Genomic DNA, 23,288 nt, shown 5'->3' on the forward strand with positions numbered 1-23,288 from the left:
AACTAAATTTAGAGGATGATAATTTTTGGGATATACCTATTCCTCTTCCTAATGTTTTAAGTCTCAACTTTACTAGTCCTAGTCCGGTCTTTACGAGTCCTTCAATTCCAAGTGTAGAAAATTCTGATTCAGGGGGAGAATTACTACGAAATGATCAAATTGGTCCAAATCATGAGTTTAAGTTTTATACTAAAAGAAGACTCAATCAAACGAATGAGGACTAGATAGCTGACTCATCACAGACCCAATCTAAAACTCCGAGGGATAATTCTGAAACTCCAGGTAATCAATCTTCCATACTTGTCACTCCAAATATTGAAAATGTCACACCTGTTGTTTATGATCGTGATGTTCCTATAGCCTTAAGAAAAGGAACTCGAACTTGCACCAAATATCCCATTGCAAACTATATCTCCTATGAAAAACTATCAAGTAGTCATAAAGCCTTTACGTCTAGGATAACTAACTTGTTTATTCCAAGAAACATACAAAAAGCCCTAAATGATCCAATTTGGAAACTAGCTGTTATAGAGGAGATGAATGCTCTAAGACATAATTGTACATGGGAGATCGTAGATTTGCCAAGAGATAAGAAAACTGTGGGGTGTAAATGGGTTTTTACAATCAAGTGTAATACTGATGATAGTGTTGAAAGGTATAAAGCTAGACTAGTTGCTAAGGGATTTACTCAAACCTATGGGATTGATTATCAGGAAACTTTTGCTCCTGTTGCTAAAATCAACTCCATTAGGATACTTTTATCTCTAACTACAAATTTAGATTGGCCTCTTCATCAACTCGATGTAAAAAATGCTTTTCTGAATGGAGATCTTGAAGAAGAAGTATTTATGAGTTTACCACCAGGTTTTGAAGCTAATCTTGGAAAGGATAAAGTATGTCGGTTAAAGAAATCTCTGTATGGACTCAAACAATCTCCGAGAGCATGGTTTGAACGATTTGGTAAAGTAGTCATGAGCTATGGATTCCTTCAGAGTCAAGCTGATCATACCATCTTTTACAAACGTTCTGAAAGCAATAAAACTGCAATTTTGATTGTCTATGTAGATGACATTGTGCTTACAGGTGATGATGAAGTAGAACTGGCTACTTTAAAGAAAAAGACTCGCAAGCGAATTTCAAATCAAGGACCTAGGAACGTTAAAGTACTTCCTAGGAATGGAGTTTGCAAGATCTAAGAAAAGTATTTTTGTTAACCAAAGAAAATATATTCTTGATTTACTTAGAGAAACAGGTTTGCTTGGATGCAAGGTAGTTGAGACCCCTATTGAACCTAATTTGAAACGGGAAGCTGCAAGAGAAGAAGAAGTAAAGGATAAGGAACGATGCCAGTCTTGTGGGAAGACTCATCTACTTGTCTCACACACGTCCAGATATTACCTTTGCAGTAAGCATGGTAAGTCAATTTATGCACTCACCAGCATCAGTTCACTTTGAAGCTGCCTATAGAATTTTAAGATATCTGAAAGGAACTCCAGAAAAATATATATTGTTCAAAAAAACACAATCATTTGCAGGTTGAAGTTTATACCGATGCTGATTGGGCAGGAAGTATGACAGATAGAAGATCTACTTCTGGTTATTGTTCATTTGTTGGAGGTAACTTAGTAACTTGGCGAAGTAAGAAACAAAATGTAGTGGCTAGAAGTAGTGTTGAAGCAGAATTTAGGGCCCTGGCCCATGGTATTTGTGAAGGGATGTGGATAAAAAGGTTACTTGAAGAATTGAGAGTATTTCAGAAAGCACCCATAAAAGTTTATTGTGACAACAAGGCTGCCATCTCCATAGCCCACAATCCAGTTCAACATGATAGGACTAAGCATATTGAAATTGATAAACATTTCATAAAAGAAAAAGTTGATACCGGCGTGATATGTATCCCTTACCTCCCAACAATGGAGCAGACTATCGATGTGTCGACAAAAGGACTACCGAAAGTACAATTTGACAAGATGGTTGACAAGCTGGCAATGGAAGATATCTTTCAACCAGCTTGAGGGGGAGTGTTGGTTTATTATTTGTAAATATTAGCTGTAAATTAGTTGTCAATATTAATTATTATTTTATCTTTATTTCCATTTATGTTTGAGCATATCTTCTATATAAGAAGGCCATGTATTTCTTATCATCCATATATTGGAATACAAATAATTTGATTCCATCCAAACTAAGTATGTCATATTGAGTAAATGACCTTGTTGTGTCCAACAAAAACAGAATATATAGGCAGCAGATTGAAATGCAGTCTCTTCAACCACATAGAGTGCCTCTTTCTTTAACTCCTCTAGCAATGATTTTCTCCTATTGGTTCTTTATAACAAAATCATTTGCAGAAAATGCTATTATACAATTATTACTAGAGGTAACTCACAAAAAGTAGATTTTTCTTGATGTTGAGCACTACAACCACATTTTTCAATTTCAATGAGCTATGTTTGGTAGGAATATTTCCTTCATCAATATGTGTAATTTGCAATCCTTCTCCATTTCCGACATATAACTTTTCAGTTCCTTTATAAGGTTGAGTTGAGGAGATCATACCTGAATTATTTACCACATGCGAGGTTGCGCTCGAATTTGCATATAACATAGGATCATTTTCCTCTTCTAGTGTCATAGCAGTAAGTGCCTTTGGAACATCTTCTGCGATAAATAGGTATGATAAAACCTATTCCAACAGTTCAAGGCAGTGTGATTAGCTTTCCCACAAATTTGACAGATAGTGGACTTACCTTGATTGATTATTGGTGATGATTTTTGTAAGATGTGACATTCTCTCCAACGGTTTTGTCAGAGGATTTTGGTTTCTACTAACCTGAAGACTCCACCCTCTTGATGTAAAATATCTTCTTCTATCCTTTCTTCTTCCTCTTTTGTTATAAAAGGCTTCGTTGTGATGGAGAGTTGTTAGTTTTTCTTCTTCAACCTCAAAAATAATCCTCCACTCCTGAGCCTTTAATGCTAAGACAATTGATTAAATGTTGGGTAAAGAGCTTTGGACAGCATAGCAGTTCTAAAATCTTTGTAGTTGCTTCCCAATCTATGAGCTAGAGTGAAGACTTTTTCTAAGTCATCAAGGGGTTTCTTCATAGCAGCAAATTTGTCACTTAGAGCCTTAAAATGTTTGATATATTCATCTAAAGGCAATTTTCCTTTCTTCAAACATTGTAGGGCCTCATTGACATGTATTTCACTTTTGTTGGTAATTGATTGTCTTCAAGTGAGTTTCATGCCTAATGAGCAATCTCCAATCCTTCAATCATAAGCTATAACATCCTCATAGATGATTCCAAGTGACCATGAAGTTAAAAGACCATCATTGTTGAGCCAAGTCAAGTAGATAGGATTTGGAGCAAAGTTCCCTTATTTGTCATAGATTTATGCTTCAAGTAGATAGGATTTGGAGTAGAGTTCCGTCATTCCATCACTGCTGGTTAGATGATGTTCTAACCCAAGGCAAGAGGAATAACTTGTGATTTCCATAACAAATAATTTGTGGAGCTTAACTTGAGATAAATCAAGCTAGAGCATTGATGGAATGACTGAATTGTGAGGGCTGACTCAGGCTATGAGTTTTGAACAATAATCAATAAAAATTTCTGTAAGGATCCTTCACACACTTCGTGTAATTCTCTGATGCCATGAAAATTCTTGTATATTATTTATTTGTAGAAACTCAATCCCTTAAACAAACCTGTGGAGACTTCTTCTACATATAGACTTACACGAAGGTAAACATATAAGGAAAAATCAAGGATAATAGCAACAATCAATCTTCTGATTGATTGATCCTAATTACACAAGAAAGCAAAGGAAACTAACAGAAAGAAAGAAAGAAAGAAAGAAAGAAAAAAAATGGCTGATTGTATGGTCATTGTTGAAGATAATTGACCATACAATTTTATAGAAGGTAAGCAGCAATTACTGAGATTGGAGGTTGCTGAATTTGAATGAAAATTTCCCCAATGAGCTCGGGGTTTTATTTCTTCTTAGTAGAATTTTGGTCTCAATTGACTGCTTGAGATGATAATGGTATGACAGGAAGAGTAGGAGATTTGTCAGCTTGATTTTCAGATAAAGAGCTTGATTTTAGGGACATCGATTTTATTCTTCTTTACAGGTATGGTTTGCTTCTTATCTCAAGTTTGGTTGGTTTTGAACTTCTTCAAAAGAGAAATGATTCTTCATCAAATTTCACATGTCTAGAGATATATACTTTATTCTAGCATGGGTCTATGAATCTATATCCTTTATGTGCTGGAATATAACCTATGAAGTATGAACACACATGGGTAGGTTCTTTTTGACAACTTGTCCTTTGTTACGTTTCTTAGATATGGAAAATATATGCAATCAAAAACTCTAATGTTATTATAGTTAGGTTGCTTGCCCTACAATTTCATGAAAGGGGATGATATATGGTTGATTATGAAAACAATATAAAAACTATCAACCCAATGCTTGAGAGGTATATGAGATTGATAAAGTAAAACCAAAGAGTAGTTTGAATGTTTTGGATTGAAACTCTCCTCCACCATCATTTTGTAATTCGTTTATTTTCCTGTCAAATTGATTTTCCACGAGCGTTTGACATGTTACAAAAGAAGAGAATAAGTCTGATTTTGTTCTTTAATGGATAGAACCAAATATATCTAAAGTAGTCGTCCACAAAATTAACATAATACTTAAACTTATGACATAACAGAATAGGGGTGTTAGGTTTGTAAGGATAATGCAACCAAAGTCCTACATTGGTTAGGGAAGGGATTGATCCATGATATATGGTATGAGATTTTTTGGGTGAAACAAAAAACAAGGCCATGAGGGTTATGCCCAAAGCAGACAATATTTAAAATCATAATGGATCTTATCAAGCGGATGTAAACTTTATTTTTCATTACCTTAAAAAGGTACCTTACAACTTTTGCTTAATTGACAACTCTCACACACATTTTCTTCCTTTTTCCAGCTAAGATAACTCGATAAGATTATTATTTTGTAAAATTTTTAAGAACTTGTCGTTCATGTGACCCATTCGTTTGTGCGAAATAGTGTAAGTAGCTTTATTGTATGTAGTAGAGTAGAAAATGCTTGAAAAATATTGTTTGGTTTGTAATTCTCCCGGGCATAAAATCCTGCCTTCTTGAATCCTTTAGCTAAGGTCTTGTCTTGCTGGTTCTTCACAACAAATCCACCAGCATTAAACATAATGGTACACTCATTATCTTAGTTAAAGAACTAATGCATAGTAAGCTTTTCTTAATTTTTGGTACAACAAGTACATTGTTTAGCTCTAGGATGTTTGTTCTCGTGTGTAAAGTTGTTGTGCAGTGTGTGATATGTAATGTGGAGTACCATCTCCAACATATAGTCTATAACAAACCGTATTTTCTAATACGGTCATTCTGACAAAATGCGAAAACCTAACTTTCAAGAAACTTTAAACACTAAAATTATTGAGCGGAAGCAATTTCTTTACAGAATTTTTCTAAACTAAATTAACTAAATAGGAAGATGACTTTCAAACTCATGCCAGTACGCTAAACTTCACCTTCTACCAGAACGATCATGCAAACCTTCATCTGAAGAATATTTAGAAAATAGAAAAAATGAGTACAAAAATACTGAATAAGCAATTTCCATATCGAATTTCGAAATTCATTTTCCTTTCAAAACATCCGTAAACAAAAATACGAACAGATAAAAACTTTTTAAATCCTTTAAAATATTTAATACAATTTTCAAAACTTTCAAAACAAACTAGATTTTCAGAAACAAAGTCTTCAAATAAGATAAAATTTCCTGTCAATCAAAACAAACTTCCATTCATTCAAAACGAACTTTTAATGATTCAAAACAATCTCTCATTCATTCGAAACAAACTTTCATTCGATCAAACTTCAAATCCTTCAAAACAAACTTTCTTTCAATCAAGACTTTCGAAATTTCTTCTAAAACATTTGGTATAACTTTCAAACTTTCGAATAACTAAATCATTCAAACATTCAAAACAATGTTACATTCATTCATACTTTCAAAATTAGAGTGGAATGTTGCATTATTTGGGTAGCCTACATAATATGTTACCTGTCGGTAACACCAATCAATCAGAAGTTTCTATCAGAGTTGTCGAATGAATATCAACCAGAATAGAGTTGTCGAAATAATATCGACCAGAATAGAGTTGTCGAAATAATATTGACCAGAATAAACAGAACGGTTACTTAAGTGTGAGGCCATGTAAGTGAATAACACACACATAAATTTTCATCCCCAAGGAATGTCAAACCACAAAAGTGTCTTTCCACAAATAAGTCAGAACAGAAATCTATCAACCCCAAATAAGCAAAACGTTCCTGAAAACAAAATCATGGCATATCCAGATAGCCGTATCAAATCAATCAAAATATCTTTCAAATAAAATGCAAAGCAAATACTTACTTTCAATATTAAATTAATTCAAAACATTGAACCAATTTAAAACAAATTTTATCAATCCTCCAAAACATGATTTCAAATCTTTCACAAATAAACAAAATATCAATTTCAAACCTTTAAATAAATCTAAACAAAACTTTATCCAATCATATAAGAATACTTCAAATACTTTGCAAATAAACATAATATCAATTGCCAAATTAGTTTTAAAATCCATAATAAAACTTGAATTTCATATGTAAGATATCAATTTCAAATCTTCATATCAAATCCAAAATAAATTTTAGTTTCACTTACAATATTTTTCGAAGGGATATGGTAAATCACTTACAACACTTTTTGAAGGGATATGGTAAATCACTTACAACACTTTTCGAAGGGATACAGTAAATCACTTACAATACTTTTCGAAAGGATATAACAAATTACTTACAATGTTTTCGAAATGATATGATAAATTACTTACCTTTTTCCCAAATCCTACGAATCTAATTAACTTCTTCCTTGTAGTTGTCAACTTAGAGGCCTAAAAACAACAAATATCCAAAATCAATCCTTAAATCCTATATAAGTAAAATATGGATTTAGGGCTACAAAACCACATCTGAAAACTGGATTAAAAAGCCTCTAAAATCAACAATAGCAAACTTTAAAATTACAAGAATCGGTAGAAATTAATACAGACTAAATTTACAAAAAGTTTCTCAACAAAACTAGTTTAAAAGCCTTATAATCAATTACAATTTTGGGAATTTTAAATCAGGAAAATTTTCTGTTTTATAAAATAAAATTTCCAAGAATTTTCAATAAAACAATTAACAATTTACTAATTTTTATAGAAAAATCAGATCTGAAAAATTTATAGAAAACATTTAAAACTTGGTAAAAACATATAATTTTTCATGTAAAAATCATAAGAACCAACTATAATTTATAGGATACTAAACTTTTTATGCAAAAAAAAAAAAAAGTCTCAAAATAGTCCAAAAACAATGAAAAATTTTTAGGGCAAAAAGTCCTTAAAATCTTTTATTCTAAAAGCCAAAGACCTCAAAACTTTTCCCAATAAACTGAATTAAAGATCTACAGATCAAGAAAAATAAAACCAAAACAATGAGGAAGAAAAACTTACCGATGTTTGAGATAAAATATCAAAACTTTCTTCTTTTCTTTTTCTCTTGGAGAGAAAACTAGATCTAAAATGAAACCTAGAGTTTAGGGTTTTTATAACAAAGCCTAATCAATCCTCTTTTAAAAAGGAGAGATAAAGATTTAATAAAATTATTTATATATATATATATATATATATATTTTAATTTTAAAAACAAATTATCTTTAAAATAATTTTTAAAACAAAAAAGGTTTATCTTTGAAAAAATAAAAGAAACAACTAAAAATAATAATAATTTAAATATATAAATATTTTTTCGGTTGTTACATAGTCGCTCATGTCCACTATAAGGTGCAGTAGATGAGATGTTACCTAGGTCATTTAATATATAAGAGATTGCTCCCGAATCATCATAAAGGGTTGGATCAGTATATTCTCATTGGCCAGTACAAATACTACAGGTGGTGAGTTTTAATATAGAGGAGATATGTAATAATGAGTTTTTCTAGCCCTATGATTATACTTGTAGTTTCACACCAAAGGTATTATATTAATGAAAATAATTGTCTTCATCTATATATTATAGATCGTCATCTCCCTAACTAACGTGGAACTTTATTTACACATCTTTCAACCTCTCAAATTATTTCGGAGATATGAATGACGAACCAAAGGACACATTTATATAGAAGGATGTCAATTTTAGAAAAAAAAGATAGAGAAATAATAGTAGTTCTTGAAATTTTCATTTTGAGGTCCAATTTAAAAAATAAAATGCAAGGTTACCCAATTGTCTAGCACTTGGTTCCTTTACCAAAAAAACAAATCAATATCCTCGACAAAATATTGAGCTTTGATTAGTGGAAATAGTAAATAAAATTGAGTGCTTATTAGCTTCTTTCTAATCTTTGTTTCTGAAGTTTTCCCTAGAATTATTTCAATAACTATATATTTTATATTACAATAAGGAGACAAAAGGAGAGATAATTGGGTCATAATGAATTATTTGATTTCATGGTCTTTCCTGTTATCCAAACAATAGAATTCCATATCTGCTTTAGGAATCCACATATCTTCTCTATATTTCTTATACGTTTCTCCTTTGTAAAAGTCTCGAGTCCTATAAGCCAGCACAAGCGAAGAGAGAGCTCCAAAAAAAGTCACTGCTGCCAAAATTGTGAAGGAATTACTAAAGCAATTAGCTCCAGTGCAAGTTAGTCCCTTGCCAGTCTTCTTTCCACCTTGTCTTATGGCTTCCATATCGTACAACTTGCCTATTACATCCACATTTAGTATATAAGACCCGAACGGGACTGCGAGTTGGCCGCAGTTGAAGAGCGTTGAGTAGTGTTTGAGGCCGAAGAGCTCAGATATTATGGCGAATAGCAATGGAACTTGGGCTCCAAACCCGAAACCAATGATCAAGGAAGCGGCGTAGACTGAGCCGCGATATGGGAAGGCGATTAAGAGCTGGCCAATGCAGGTAAGGAGAAAGGAGGAGGCGAACATGAGAGGGCGAGGTAATTTGTATTTGACCATAAGGGTTTCGGAGATGAAGCCGGAGAAGACGCGGCCGAAGAAATTGAATATGGAGACCCAGGAGACGAAAATTGCTATGGAGTGAGGCGGGTATTGAAGCGACTCCGCGATTTGGCCTATATTGTCAATGGCGGCAATAGACGAGCCACATCCTGAAAGTGTAGCTATGAAAAGAAGAGCCATGTCTTTACTGAGGAGAGCTTGAAAGATGGTGAAGTCATCTCCTCTTTCCGGCTTGATTGAAACACTGTCTATAGCGTCCTCCTCCAATGCCCTTTTGGGCGGAGGTTTTTGGTCATGGATCAAAACAGCGACGTGTCCGTCCTGGTTTTGTTTGTTGAGATTGAACAGCATGAATTCTTCTCTAATGGCAATCAAAAGGGGGAGACACAACAAGCACACAATCACGGAGGCGCCACCCACGTAGCCAGCGTGGGAGAAAACAGCCTGCTTTTGGGTTAAGGTCAAGAACAAGATATAGAGCGCCAGAATTATGGAGACATAAAGCAAATGGTAAAACACTTTGAGCTCCTCCGGGTGTTTCCGGACTTTGATGGTTCGAATGGAGAGCACAAACACAAAGGATATGACCGAGGGGAACCACGCTAGAAGGAGAATCACACTGGCCTGGTTTTCGTGGCCGTAAATGGCTAAATACATCTGCGTCAAGATGGCGCCTCCGATCCCGACGAAGCCCTTGAGGAGCCCCAGGATGATCCCCCGTCGCTCCGGAAAGTTTTTGACGCTCGTGACGAGGACTGCAGTGTTGGCGAAATTCTGGGAATTTGCAGCCAAGCAAATGTAGAGGCACATGTGCCAGAATTGGGGGTTGGCAATGCGGCGGGTGACGGAGAGCCAAATCATGAAGTAGCTGAAGAAGTTGAGGGATGAGCCGACGAGGAAAAGGACCCACGAGGGAGCCACCTCGGCGAGAAGTCCGGCGAAAACTCCGAAGTTGGAGCCGAGATCTTTGGCAAATCCCAAGGTGTTAACTTGGGTTTGGTCGTAATCGAATTGGGTCTTCAAGAGTTTTGAGTATGTTCCGAAGAGGTAAGTTGAACCGGCGCCGATCATGATCAGAAACGATGCGAATACTGAAAACCATCGCCCTTCTGCAACTTGTTTCACGAAATGCCAACTCGCTGCTGCATGGTTGTTGTCGCCCATGGTCGCTGATTAGTGGGAAGAATGAGAATTGTTTTATGAGATGGGATTTTACTTTTCAATTTGGTTTCTTATATAAAAGGAATTCAGTTCTACAGTTTATTATGTACCAAATTTCTGCCCCACGCAACATCGGTAGAATCTAATGATGCAAAATGGTTTGCAAGAAAACACAAAGTGAAAACTTCCTCCCGATATAGTCTGCCAACAACGTACTAGCTTTTAGCTAAAGAAATTAAAAAAGTAGCTAGGTTTTAGTTATTTTCTTTTAGTTGTTATCTCTTTTATCAAACTTTTCTCTCCAAATGAGTTCTATGGAAATATGAATACTTTTGTATATATATTTTGTATGGGTACGAAAGTTTGGTAGTTTTAAATTTGTTAGGTTCCACATTCTATTAAAAACTAATGTTCTTTTTTTTTTTTACCCAATAAGATTATTAGATATATTGATGGTATATCAATATATCGTTATATAATGGATTTATATAAATGTGCAATATACTAGGTATATTAGGTATAATTGATTTACCTGATGAGACAAAATTATTTTAGGCAAAATCATTTATATTTCTTGGAAGGTTAAAGAGATTTAGTGTCTAATTAAATCTACTAAGAATTTTTGTCAAATCGAATATAGCTCAAGTGGTTAAGACACTTATCTTTGTTCAAAAGGTCATAAGTTCGAACCCCCACCCCCAAGATGCACGAACCTGTATCTGGTCTAATGAGAGTTAGGTATAGTAATGATCCCACTATACTTCTATTTTCAGTTGCATCCACTAAATTATTGTCATTAGTTGATGTGGTGGTTGTGACCGCCATGGGTGTGCTGAGTTGAGAAGCCTCCATCATCTTTGCTTTGTCTAAGATTCCTTGTGCATATTTTGATTGAGACAAGAACACTCCAGTAGGTAGTTGAGTAACTTCTATCCCAAGGAAGAAGTGAAGGTCTCCAAGGTCTTTCAAGGGATCAGCTTGAGAGCAAGAAATCCATAAAGAAGGGCATTTTTGACATTGAGTTGTCTCAAGTCCCATCTAGCAGTAATAGCTATGGTTATGATTAGTCTAATGATCGTTGGTTTGACTACTGGACTAAAGGTTTCTTCGTAATCTACTCCTTCTACTTGAGAATATCCTTGGACTACAAGACGTGCCTTGTATCTTTCTATGGATCCATCCTCCTTAAATTTTGTCTTGAATATCCATTTTGATCCAATTATGTTGGTGGATTGAGGAGGATCAACTAGTTCCTATGTGTGATTTTGTATGAAGGCCTTCATTTCTTCCTCCATGAGGAATTTTTAGGGCTGCTTTGTAGTTTTTTAGTTCACTGGTAGGATCAAGAGCTAGGAAAGCTTTGTGGCTTATTTGGTTCTCCTTGTCCAAAGGTTCAATTTCTTTCGGATGGAGATTTTCTCTAAGTCTACTTCTTGTGAACATAGAATGTATTGATGAGGCTTGATCCTTGAAAGCTATTTTTCCAATTGCTTGACTTCTATTTTGTGGTTGTTCTTGCCTGGAGTTTGACTGATTTGTTGCGTTTGTGTCTGCAAGAGATGGAAAAATGTCAATAGTTAAATTTTTATTTATATCTGGCAATTGAGATACCTGTTGTTTGTTTAAAATCTGCTTTGAGGTATATGACTAGGGTTTTCCTCATTATTCGGAGTGTTTCCAGATGCAAAAATCTCATGTTGGTTATTGGTGATGGCAGTGGAGGGAGTTCTTGGACCATCTATATTTTGTTGTCTGGATGAAGGGGTGGATTGCTCCTCTTGTGAGCAATCAGTAGGTATAGGTGGCCATATGTTTTGTTCTTCTCCATCTTGAGTAACATCTGGTGTTGGCTCTTCAATCAGTTTGTATTGATTTCTTTTGTGGTTTAATTGGTTCATCTCCTTGCTTTTTGTATTGGTGTTGATGGCTGATCCTCCCCTTTTATTGTTGGCGTGAAACCAATCTTCAAATCCTGTACATTTAGAAACAACTAAAGAGTTTTCTTCTTTATTTTTGTTAGTTTTATTTTTGTTAGTTTTGATTTGTTTTTCAAATGGGAACTTGCTTTCATCAAATATTACATGTCTTGATTTGTAAATTCCATTAGATGAAGCATCTAAACATCTATACCCTTTATAGATAGGACTATAACCCATAAAAATGTAAGGATAGGTTCTCTTTGATAATTTGCTTTTGTTGTAATCTCTTAAGTAAGGGAAACATTTGCGGTCAAAGACTTTAATTCCACTATAATCAGGTTCTTTTCCAAAAAGTTTAAAAAAGGGAGTTTGTGTGTTAATGGATTTTGATGGCATTCTATTTATGAGAAAGATAGCAGTAAAAAAAGCATCAACCCAATAATTTAAGGGCGAAATAGGAGAGTTAACGCAGTTTCTACAATATGTCTATGCTTCCTTTCCACAACTCCATTTTGTTGAGGAGTGTGAGGACAAGAAAATTGGTGAAAAATGCCTTGTTGTTCAAGAATTTCCTTGAATGAGGTGAATTCACCACCACCATCACTTTGGAAGTACTTAATCTTTCTTTCCAAATGATTTTCAACAAGTCTTTGAAATTTAACAAAGCAAGAGAGGAAATCTGATTTTTTCTTTAAAGGATACAACCAACAAAATCTAGAGAAGTCATCAACAAAGCTAACATAATACTTGAAATTTTGACATGAAGCAATAGGAGAGGATCCCACAAGTCACAATGAATCTTCTCTAAAGGAAAAATGTTTATTTTATTGCTAGATTTAAAAGATAAGTTGTTGTTTCTACTCATTTGACAACAATCACAAATAGAGTTTGGTCTTTCCAATTAGACAATTTCAAAAGATGAGAATCACTAAGATACTTAAGATAAAGATCATTGGATTGTCCCATTCTCTTATACCACAAAGAATAAGAGGCCTTATTATTGTTTGTAGTGGTTATAAAGGCTGGGAAGGCTTCTTGATTTTCCTCACTAAGGCATAGAGGCCTTCTCGTTTAATTCCTTTGCCCAGAATCTGTCCCTATTGATTCTTAATCACAAAACCATTAGCATTAAAAATGATGGAGCAATTGTTGTCTAAAGCTAATTTACTCATAGACAGCAAATGTTTTTTAATTTCAGGAACAACGAGCACATTATTTAGTTTAAGCTTGTTTAAACTAGCATTAATAGAGTCATTTCCAATGTGAGTTATGTCAAGACCTTTACCATCTCCAATATATAATTTGTTCACTGTCATTGTAAATTTTAAATTGTGAGCTTACCTGTATCATTCATGGCATGGGCAGAGGCTCCTGAATCTGCAAACAAGACTCGATCAATTTGTTCATCGAAGCTTAGAGTAGTAAAGGACTTGGGAATTTCCTCGGATTAATAAGATTTATCAAATCTATTCCAACACTCTAATGCTGAGTGGTTATCTTTTCCACATATCTGACATTGAATTTTTCTATCCTTGGACTTGTTTCGTTGTTAAGGAGGATATGTCTGAATCTTTCGAGGAGAATGGTCTGCATTAAAGAGAGTAATTGGTATGTTGTTGGAAGCTCCCTCTTCCTTTCCCCTTGAACTGAAATTTCTTCCTCTTCTTCCTCTAAATCTACCTCTTTGTCCAAGGAAGGCTTGATTATGATCTATTTGAGACATTTTTTCTTCCTCTAGATCAAAACATAGTTGAATCTCGTGATTTCTCAATGCAATTACAAATTGATTATAAGAGGGATATGGTGGTTTTGATAACATTGCAACTCTAAAATCTTTATACTTACCTCCCAATCCTCTTGCTAAGTGGAATACCTTTGTAGTATCATCCAAGGGTGTTTTCATGGTAGATAGTTTGTCACTGATTGAATTAAATTTCTTTATGTAGTCTTCCATTTTCTGATTTCCTTTCTTCAAGTTGATCAACATCTCATTTAGATGTAGTTCGTTTTCTTTCGTCAGGGTAACCAGCTGCTCCTCGAGTGACTTCCAAATTTGATGTGCAATCTCACAACTTTCTATCATTGAGAGTACCTCTTCAGATATGGTTCCTAACATCCATGAAGTAAGGAGACCATCATTGTTTATCCAATGTTGAGTGTTGGAAGCAAGTTCATCATTTCCTTCCACAATATTTGCTTTTGGTGGCTGATCTCCATGTAGATGATGCTCAATTCCCAAGTTTCTTATGGGAGGCAAGATCTAAGATTTCCACAGAAGGTAGTTTGTGGAGTTGAGTTTGATTGAAATCAAACTTGAGAATTGGTGAAATGTTTGAATAGACAACTTAATTTCAGTTTTGGCCATGAGTAGACTTGATTTCCAGCAAGTGTTTACTTCTTTTCTTTTGTGCAAAATAGCTCTGATACAATAAAATAAAACAAACAAGTTGCTGCAAAGGAACTCAATTGATTCCAATTACCCTCTGTCAAAGAAAAACAATGAATAAATATAGACATTTGCACAAAAGACTTACTAGGAAAGAAAACTAATAAAATAGAAACCGATACAATAAGGAAGCATTACTGTCTGATGCAAGTTGTCCAAGGAAGTAATGTTATATTGACAAAGAAACGGGAAGAATTGCTTTTTAAGGAAATTCTCAAAGATGGCTCACTAAGGGAAATCTCATGGTATTTGAAATAGATTTTGTTATGAGGTGTGATATTCCTTCCATAGCAGGTGGAATTTGACCCATGATATTGGCAGTAATCATCATGCTAATTGAGCATGATTTGTTGCTAATTGATGATCATGAGAGAGTAATTCGTTTAATGTTGGTTCATTAGTTTGATCATTTCCAATATTTTTCAAAGAAGTTAGAGAAAAAAGTGGGGAAGGGGTGCGCAGTGGTCAGTGGCCTGCTTCATCACACTCCTTCTCTATGTGAATGGTGTGTGTTTTCTCTCAGTCTTCCGATTGAGTTCTTTTTAGAGTCTATTTCAGTTCTTCCATGGGTTTTTTTGAAGAAGTAGCATGGATCGAGATATAATAGGGATTTCTCTTATTATTATGGAGACGATTTCCAAGGAGGATCCTTCTTTCTTGCTGGTTTTTGTGATGGTGGACGATGGTTGGGTGTTGAGGATGTCAATGTTGGATGTCGATAGTGCTGTTGCAATTAACAAAATCAAATGCAACATTGTTATGTATGGTTCATAGCTTCATCATCAGGGCATTTTGAAGAGTTATCAAAAGCACAAAATTTGAGAGGTCACCCACGTGCGATTTCTTGGGATACTCTTCATCCTCATTGCATCTTGGTTCAGAGAACTTTCATAATCTAGAGGCGATGATGAGGGAGCAGAAGGTGGGCAACATAGTAGAGGTGCGGCGGTGATCAACTCAAACATCATTTTGAATCTGTCGAGGCTATCAATCTCACTTTGGTATGTGGGCTATAATTTTACACTTCCATTCAAATATTAATACTAAATGATAAATAAATGTGCAAAAATTAAAAATAATTAATTATCCCCTAATCTTAAATTATAATCTAATATAAAAATTATAATATGGATAAAGAAACCTATTAATGGTCCTACTCTCCCCTTCATTCAACACACATTATATGTGTTATTTGAAGTAGTTCCAATGAAAATTTCCCTTTCTACAATGTAAAATTTTAATTTTTAGTACATACAAATGTTGAATTCGAAACCAACAAATTATGTTGCATTCTAACTTCTAACTATTTTATCGAATGTTAATATTTTTCTATTAAAATATTTTAACAACCAGATAAAACGATAATCTAAATGCAGTTTTTATTTTTTTTTAGTACAAGAGATAGGAGTAGAGAAATTCGAACTCATGACTTTTTTCTTGGTTATAAACAGGTGTCAATTATCGTTGAGTTAAACTCATATTTGATTACTTGGCTACCTACCAAAAATGTCATAGATTACATAGATTAAGTAGTAAAGTTCACGTTTGCCATACACATATATATATATTATTTATATATATATATATATATATGTATTCAAATGATGAAGTTTTGATATGGAGAGTAGAAACTACGACAAATACAGACGAATATAAAAAGAAAATTAAAAAATATATATATTCTGAGTTGGGCCGGCCCACTAAGAAACCGGAACTGTCAGGTTTGGGTCTCCTCGTTCTTCTCATCGTCTCTGAACTTCTTGTAAATGTCCCCTCTGTAAAACTCGCGAGTCCTCACCACCAAAATCAGCGAAATCAGAGCTCCGGCGAACGTAACCCCGGCCGTCAACGAAAACGACTCCCTGTAACACTGCTTCCCGAGACAAACCAGCTCCTTCACGGCCGACCTGTCGAGCCCCTTTTCCCTCAGCTGCTTCAGCGCCTGTTTATCGTACAGCTTTCCGGTGACCTGCACGTTCAGAATGTACGACCCCAACGGGCTCGCGATTTGCCCGAAGTTGAACAGAGTCGAGAAATATTTGAGCCCAAACAGCTCCGAAATTATGGCGAACAGCAGTGGAAGCTGAGCCCCGAAGGTGAACCCGATTATGATCGACGCCAAGTAGACGGAGCCCGGCACCGGGAAGGCGATCAGAAGCTGGCCGACGCAGGACAGGAGGAGGGCCAGAGTCATCATTAATGGCCGAGGGAATTTGAATTTCTCCAGGAGAATCTCCGAGACGAACCCAGAAAAGATTCGGCCGAAGTAATTCCAGATGCTGACCAACGAGACGAACGAGCTCACAGTTTTCGTTGGGTAGCCGAGGGATTCGCCGATTTGCCCCAAATTGTCCACCGACGTCAAGCTCGTCCCCAATCCGCAGAATGTCGCGATGAACAGAACCAACATATCCCAGCTGAGGAGGGCTTGTAGGATTGTGTAATCTTGTCCTCTTTCCGGCTTGTGGGAGATGTTGGAGAAACACGATTCCGGTGGTGGGTATTCCTTCTCTTCTTTTGATTCTTGGACGGCGATTTTGGGTTTGAGTTCGATTGGTTTTGGGTTTTCGATTGGCTGGTTTTTGTTTGTGTTGCAGATCCTGAGCTCTTCTCTGATTACGATAAGCAGAGGGAGGAAGAGGAAAAGGCAGGCGACGGTGGCGCTTCCGGCGTAAGCTGCGCGATTGAATTCGACTGCCTTCTGAGCGAGATTCATCGCCATGATGAAGACTGCGAGCCCGATTGAGACAAAGAGGAAATGGTAAAAAACTTTCCTCTCATTCGGCTGTCTCTGGTAATCGTCACTGAGCTTCCGAATCGTGAAGACGAACACGACGGAGAGCGCGGCCGGGAGCCACGCGATTAGGAGGATGAGCGACGTGGCGTCATCGCCGTACGCGGCGTGGTAAATCTGCGTGAGAATCGCGCCACTGAGGCCGGTGAGGCCCTTCAAAAGCCCCATCATAGCGCCGCGGCCCTCGGGGAAATTCTGGATGCAGGTCACCAGAGCGCCGGTGTTCGCGAAGTTCTGCGAATTCGCTCCGACGCAGATGTAGAGACACATCTGCCAGACCGCCGGCTTCGCGATTCGGCCGGTGACGGCGAGCCAGATCATGAAGTAGCCGGTGAAATTCAAGGCGGATCCGAGGAGGAGCACGAACCACGTCGGCGTTACCTCCGCCACCAGGCCGGAGAGCACGCCGACGTTCGCCCCGAAATCCTTGAAAAACCCCATCAGATTCAGCGTCGTCTGATCGTATCCCAGCGTCGATTTGATCTGTTTCGAGTACGTCCCGAACAGATACGTCGCGCCGGCGCCGGCCATGATCAGCAACGTCGCAAACACCGTGAACCACCGCCCCTTAAGCACCTGCAGCGTGAACCGGACCACCTCGCTTCCGCCGCCGTCGCCGGGCGTGCTCCCTGTGTCAGCACCCATTTTGGATTTCTTCTTCTGTTTTCTTAATTTGGGTGAAAAAGTTGAGATTAAATTTTCAGATCATGAAACAAAAACAGAGACAAACGGAGGAGGAAGAAGAAGAAAGTGGTGCTAAGTGCTCTGCCTTGGAAGATGTGCGGATCAATGATTATGATTGTGGAGTGGAAAAAAGTAAGGAGGTAATGGGAGATTAAATAGTTGGAGTTTTAATTCAAATTATAATCTGTAAATTGCTTGATTTAGATTGATTTCCTATCCGCTTTTGTTTTAATTTTATATCGATATTGATTGGTTTAATTTGTTTCCTATAGTGTAGGGGATACTGTTCAAAATTTCATCCATATCTAAATTTTGGATTTGGAAAATAGTTTTGCTGCTGCCATAACCATTAACCACCAAGTGATCCACCAACAAGTTCATGGGTAACCTTGTTTTCCTCTTGATTCTCAATAGTCATGTGAGATCTTAGGATGATCCTTTTATCGTGGTCAAGTTAACATGATAGTCGGGGAGACCCTATATTTATTTTATTAATATAAAAGAAAAAAGAAAGAAGTATGAGATTTTTCTTTGAAGAAAGAAATATCGAGTTTACATTTTATGGATAAATCAAGATAAAATATAGATAAATGGACATCTTTTTGAAAAAAGTAAGGAATTTATAAAATTAAAAAATGCAAAGGATAAAAATTAAGGAAGTTATCAATTTATTTTGGTATGGATGTTGAATTATTTGATTTATGGATGTATAAGACATTTTGGATAAACGTTGTACTTAAAAAACAGACATTTTATTTTGGAGAGATTGCAAACGTAATTATTACAATCACAGTTATGAATTTTCAATTCAATCAATCATTTTTAGATGGCAAAGGTATTCAAGTTCATGATCCACGGACTATTCAAACTACCCCTAAAAATTGATATAACCAAATTGTCGAGCTATATAATTATTACAATTTAACCCAAAATTTTTTACTCTATACAATTTGAAAACTATAATACTTACTTTCAAAATATTAGCTTAAATGTAATGTTTTTATAATTCGTTTAGAGATGGTTTGTGTGATTTACCATCTATCACTAATGAAATTAGGTGTTATATAAAACAATTATATGAATTTAGGAGATGATCAAGTTAAAAGTATGTTGATAGGTTGGATTGTATATCGTGACCATGGTATTAAATATCCGTTAACATGTCGACATATCCATCAAATTTTACTAATATAGGCATAATATTAATATTAATTATTTTTAATTTATTTAAAAAGTAAAATTCTTATTTATTAATTTAAATATTTTTTATGAAAGTTTTATTTTTATAATTTTCTTAGAAATATCTACCAACATCGATATTTTTATCGACGTACACACTTAAAATTTAATTTTAGGAAGCAAGAGTATAATTTAGAGTTGGCATAAATTTTATGTGAAATATACGAGAGTGTAAAATCAAATATGAGCAAGTTAAAGTTGGTATGGGTAAGTCAAAGCAGTATAGTTCTAATATAAATATCAGATCAAAAGATTGTGAATTTGATTCGGATGCACATGTTATTGTTAGGTAAGAGTGAGGCCAAAAGTGCATTTATTTTTTAAAACGATAAAATCAGAATGTGTAATAGTGAGGAAAGGGCGGTTTCAGTTTTAGTCAAAGCGTTGGGAACTGGGGCTCACAGGAACGACCCAAAAAGACAGGCCTAAATAGTGGAAAACAGATGGCTCCAAAAATAAAAATTAAAATAACCATTATTTTTATTTTATTGAGAAAGAAAACAAATAGATATGTAAATGGAAAACTGTGGAAGTTGGGAAATTATTGGCAGATGTGAGTCATGTGAGAAAGAGAGCAAATAATAAAAAAAAAACAAAAACAAAACCAAACTTTTTTTAATGTGGAAGGAATTTTGGAGCATAGGAATTAGTAAAACATTATACCAAAAAAAAATAGTAAAACATAATTCCTGGATTTTTTTTTAATAATGCTCTCTTTAAAACTTATTCAAAATATATGTAACTCTCAAACTATTTCCAAAAATAACGCTTTGAAAATTGTAGGTGAGAGACGACCTATGCCACCTTACGCTTCAGTAGTTGCATGGTGTCTTGCTGTACCAAGAGACGACATGTACAAAATGATAACAGTTTTAATATTCTGCTAGAGTAATTGTTTCCTTATCTTTTAATCTAGATGTCCTAGGAAACAACACCCTAGCATAGTTTAAATTTTATGGAAAATAAAAAATAGTTTTGTTCTTTTGAGAAATTGAAGTATTTAGATAATTATTTATATTTCTTATTTCTTATTTATTTAAAATTGTTTTTAAAATTATATACAAATTTGAGTAAAAGAAACAAATTTCTTATTTCTTATTTTTACTTTCCATAAAATTAAATTTCTTTCTTTTTTCTATAAAAAATAATGGATACTTTTTCTTCTAAAAATTACTTATCAAATCTAATTATGTTTCTCGTTAAAAAAAAATAGAAACGTTATCCATATATTTATTTTGTAATCCAAATATAATTTTTTTAGTCTATAATCTGGAAGTTATTTGGTTGGTTTTATGTTTTTTTTTTAAATTAAGTTGGTAAACCCTACTTTTATCCATGCATTTATTTGTTTTGTTCTACATTTTTTAAAATATTTTTAAAATTTAAGCTAAATTTTGAAAGGAAAAAAAAGTAAGTTTTCATAAACATATTTTTATTTTTGAAATTTAACTGATAATTTATAATAAAAACAAAAACATACGAGAGAAATTGTTAACAACTTAACTATAATTTTAAAAAATAATTAAAAACGAAAGAGTTATCAACCAAACTTTCAAGAGGAGGGATAGAAATTTGCCTCTCTATTGGCCTAAGAGGCAAAAAGAACTAAAGTTGATAATATTTTAATACCATCACCATGATTTGCTTATGATTTGCTTGTTTTTTGTTTGTTTGTTTTTTTTTTCTCTTTTTGACCGAAACTTGATTTACTTTTGTTAAAATTAATGTTCTGTTTTGGATTTCTACATTTGTAGAGATATAAGTACACATGTAGTATGTGTTGGGTTTAAGTTTCTTTTAATTAAATAAAGTTTTTGTATTTAATTTCTTTGTTTAGCAGTGTTGAATAGTGTAGGGTAATGTTAAAAGTATGAAGTTAATATGGAGTATATATTTTGAATATATGTCATATATGCTTCAAAGTATATATTATATAGTCTAATGGTGTAGTATATACAACTAATATGCCTATATTGTACAACATATTGAGTGGGTATGTTATTATAATATTGTAGTTAGATAAATAAATAAATAAATATATATATTATACCAATAAAAGTATGTATTACATAGTCTTGATTTCTTAAGTAATGTAATCACTTAAATAAAATATAAATCGAATTAAATAAAACAGTATTAGTGGAAGCCAAATTTGAGATAAATAAAAGAAATTCAAATATGGAAATCCAAATATGTAAAAATTAAAAACAAGGTTATGAAATATAGTTAGTATTTTAACCTCGACATGTTTCTTAGACTCAAGCTCATGGACATGATTTCTAATGTTTGAAAATAATCATCGAAGGTATGATTTATCATGTATGAAAAAAAGTAAACCTGAATTTCAAAATTATTGTTTGTTAAAATTACCTTTTAAAAACAATATTACAAGTAAAAAATATTTTTAATGGATAAAAATAAAATAAAATGGGTAGGCAAGTTTCTAAATTATATTCCATTTAAACACAAGAAAAAAAAAACTAAATTAGATAGAAATTTTAAGAAAAATAATTATAAAAAATTACTATGAAAAAAGATCTGATTGAAAGAGAGAGATTTTCTAAATATTTTAATATATAGTGGAAAAATTTGCAATATTGTAAGTTTAATTTTAATACTATTTATAAGGTGAAAATAAAAATACTGAGTACAGTTTAGGTTTTGTTTGACCATCAAATTTAGGGACACGTCATCCGGTTCCGATCTATATAGCTAGCACGAGGTCGGATAATGGCGGAACTAAACACCTAATCGAGCTGGGTGTCAAGGTAAACAGTTTACTCCTCTTATTACGCCATGACAGCCAAACCGCTCCCCCACTCAACATTCAGTTTTCCTATTTTCATGGAAAGCTAACCCTATAGTTCAAAAAAATGAGCCAAGCTCCTCAACGGTCATTTGACCACTACCCATCTATAAATACCACATGGTTAAATGAAGACGGTATCCGAAATCTGATTATTATACTTTCTAATTAATTTATCTAGCACAGAGACTAACTAGATCGTCTGAGTGCTTACTTGTTTTTTCAGATTCAATTCCACGAGCGTTCTCAGGATTTTATTGTGACTATTGATTATTTTTTTGGTAAGAACAATTGGTGGCGTATGTAGGAACGAAAATTCTCTTCAAATCTAAAGTCAACAAAGCAGCCTTTGGGGTCAACCAACAAAGCGATGGCAGATGAAGGAATGTCTCAACGATCGTACACCAGCAGCCGCACTCAAAACACAGTGCGCACTCCGACCCGCGGGTGAGGAAGACTGCCATTGATGCGAGGCGGTAGAGGAAGAAGGAACATGGCGCGGCCAAGTTCCTCAAGCACTACCCGACAGATGGGTCAGAAGTTAGTAGGGCTACATGCAGAACTCAACGAGGTTCGATTGAAGTAGGGTAGAGTTGCTCATTTGAGGGCAGAGATTGCTAATTTAACTGCGGCTTTGCGTCGCAGCCACATTCCGAAGGCAGTAGCAGGAGACATTAATGCACCCGGGCCAGGGTCTGGGAGGTCGATGTGCAGGAACATACTGCTGAATCCCCGGTTCCAAGAGACCCAACGCGAGGAAAAGCCACGACGATGTCAGGGGAAGAAGATGCACTCCCACGTGTGTCTATCCACGAACGACTGAATTTAGGAGCAAGGCGGACCGCTACGATAGATCCAAGGGAAGGTTTGTGGGTACATATTACAGCAGAAGCCGCTGACCTCCGCCAAACATTGAATGAGCGCAACACACCTCAGCAAGCCGGTCAACAAACTCTGGCTACACCGAATTGGGGATCTACCCCCGTAACTGGTGCGGTCAATTCGAATACAATTCACCGGCCGCCCGCTATGGCGATCGCCATTACATCGACATATCAAGCTACGGTTGATGTACCGAAGGTGCATGATTCTATGAAAGAAGTAATTAGTAAGCTTCAGAATGACTTCGA

General features: G+C 35.0%; 2 protein-coding genes across 2 annotated transcripts; both read right to left on the reverse strand.

Moving 5' to 3' along the window:
• Positions 1-8,554: 8,554 nt before the first annotated feature.
• Positions 8,555-10,273, reverse strand: LOC111020473 (protein NUCLEAR FUSION DEFECTIVE 4-like). Its single transcript, XM_022297157.2, has one exon. The coding sequence runs from the start codon at positions 10,271-10,273 to the stop codon at positions 8,570-8,572; it is 1,704 nt and encodes a 567-aa protein (XP_022152849.2). The 3' UTR covers positions 8,555-8,569.
• Positions 10,274-16,093: 5,820 nt separating this feature from the next.
• On the reverse strand, positions 16,094-18,356 carry LOC111020474 (protein NUCLEAR FUSION DEFECTIVE 4). The gene has a single exon (XM_088121318.1). It carries the CDS (start codon positions 18,072-18,074, stop codon positions 16,353-16,355), a length of 1,722 nt encoding a protein of 573 aa, XP_087977444.1. The 5' UTR covers positions 18,075-18,356; the 3' UTR covers positions 16,094-16,352.
• Between the last annotated feature and the right edge of the window lie 4,932 nt (positions 18,357-23,288).

The sequence above is a fragment of the Momordica charantia genome (assembly GCF_013281855.1).
Source record: "Momordica charantia cultivar OHB3-1 chromosome 3 unlocalized genomic scaffold, Mcharantia_2.0 BLBB01000003.1, whole genome shotgun sequence".
NCBI classification, from domain to species: Eukaryota; Viridiplantae; Streptophyta; class Magnoliopsida; order Cucurbitales; family Cucurbitaceae; genus Momordica; species Momordica charantia.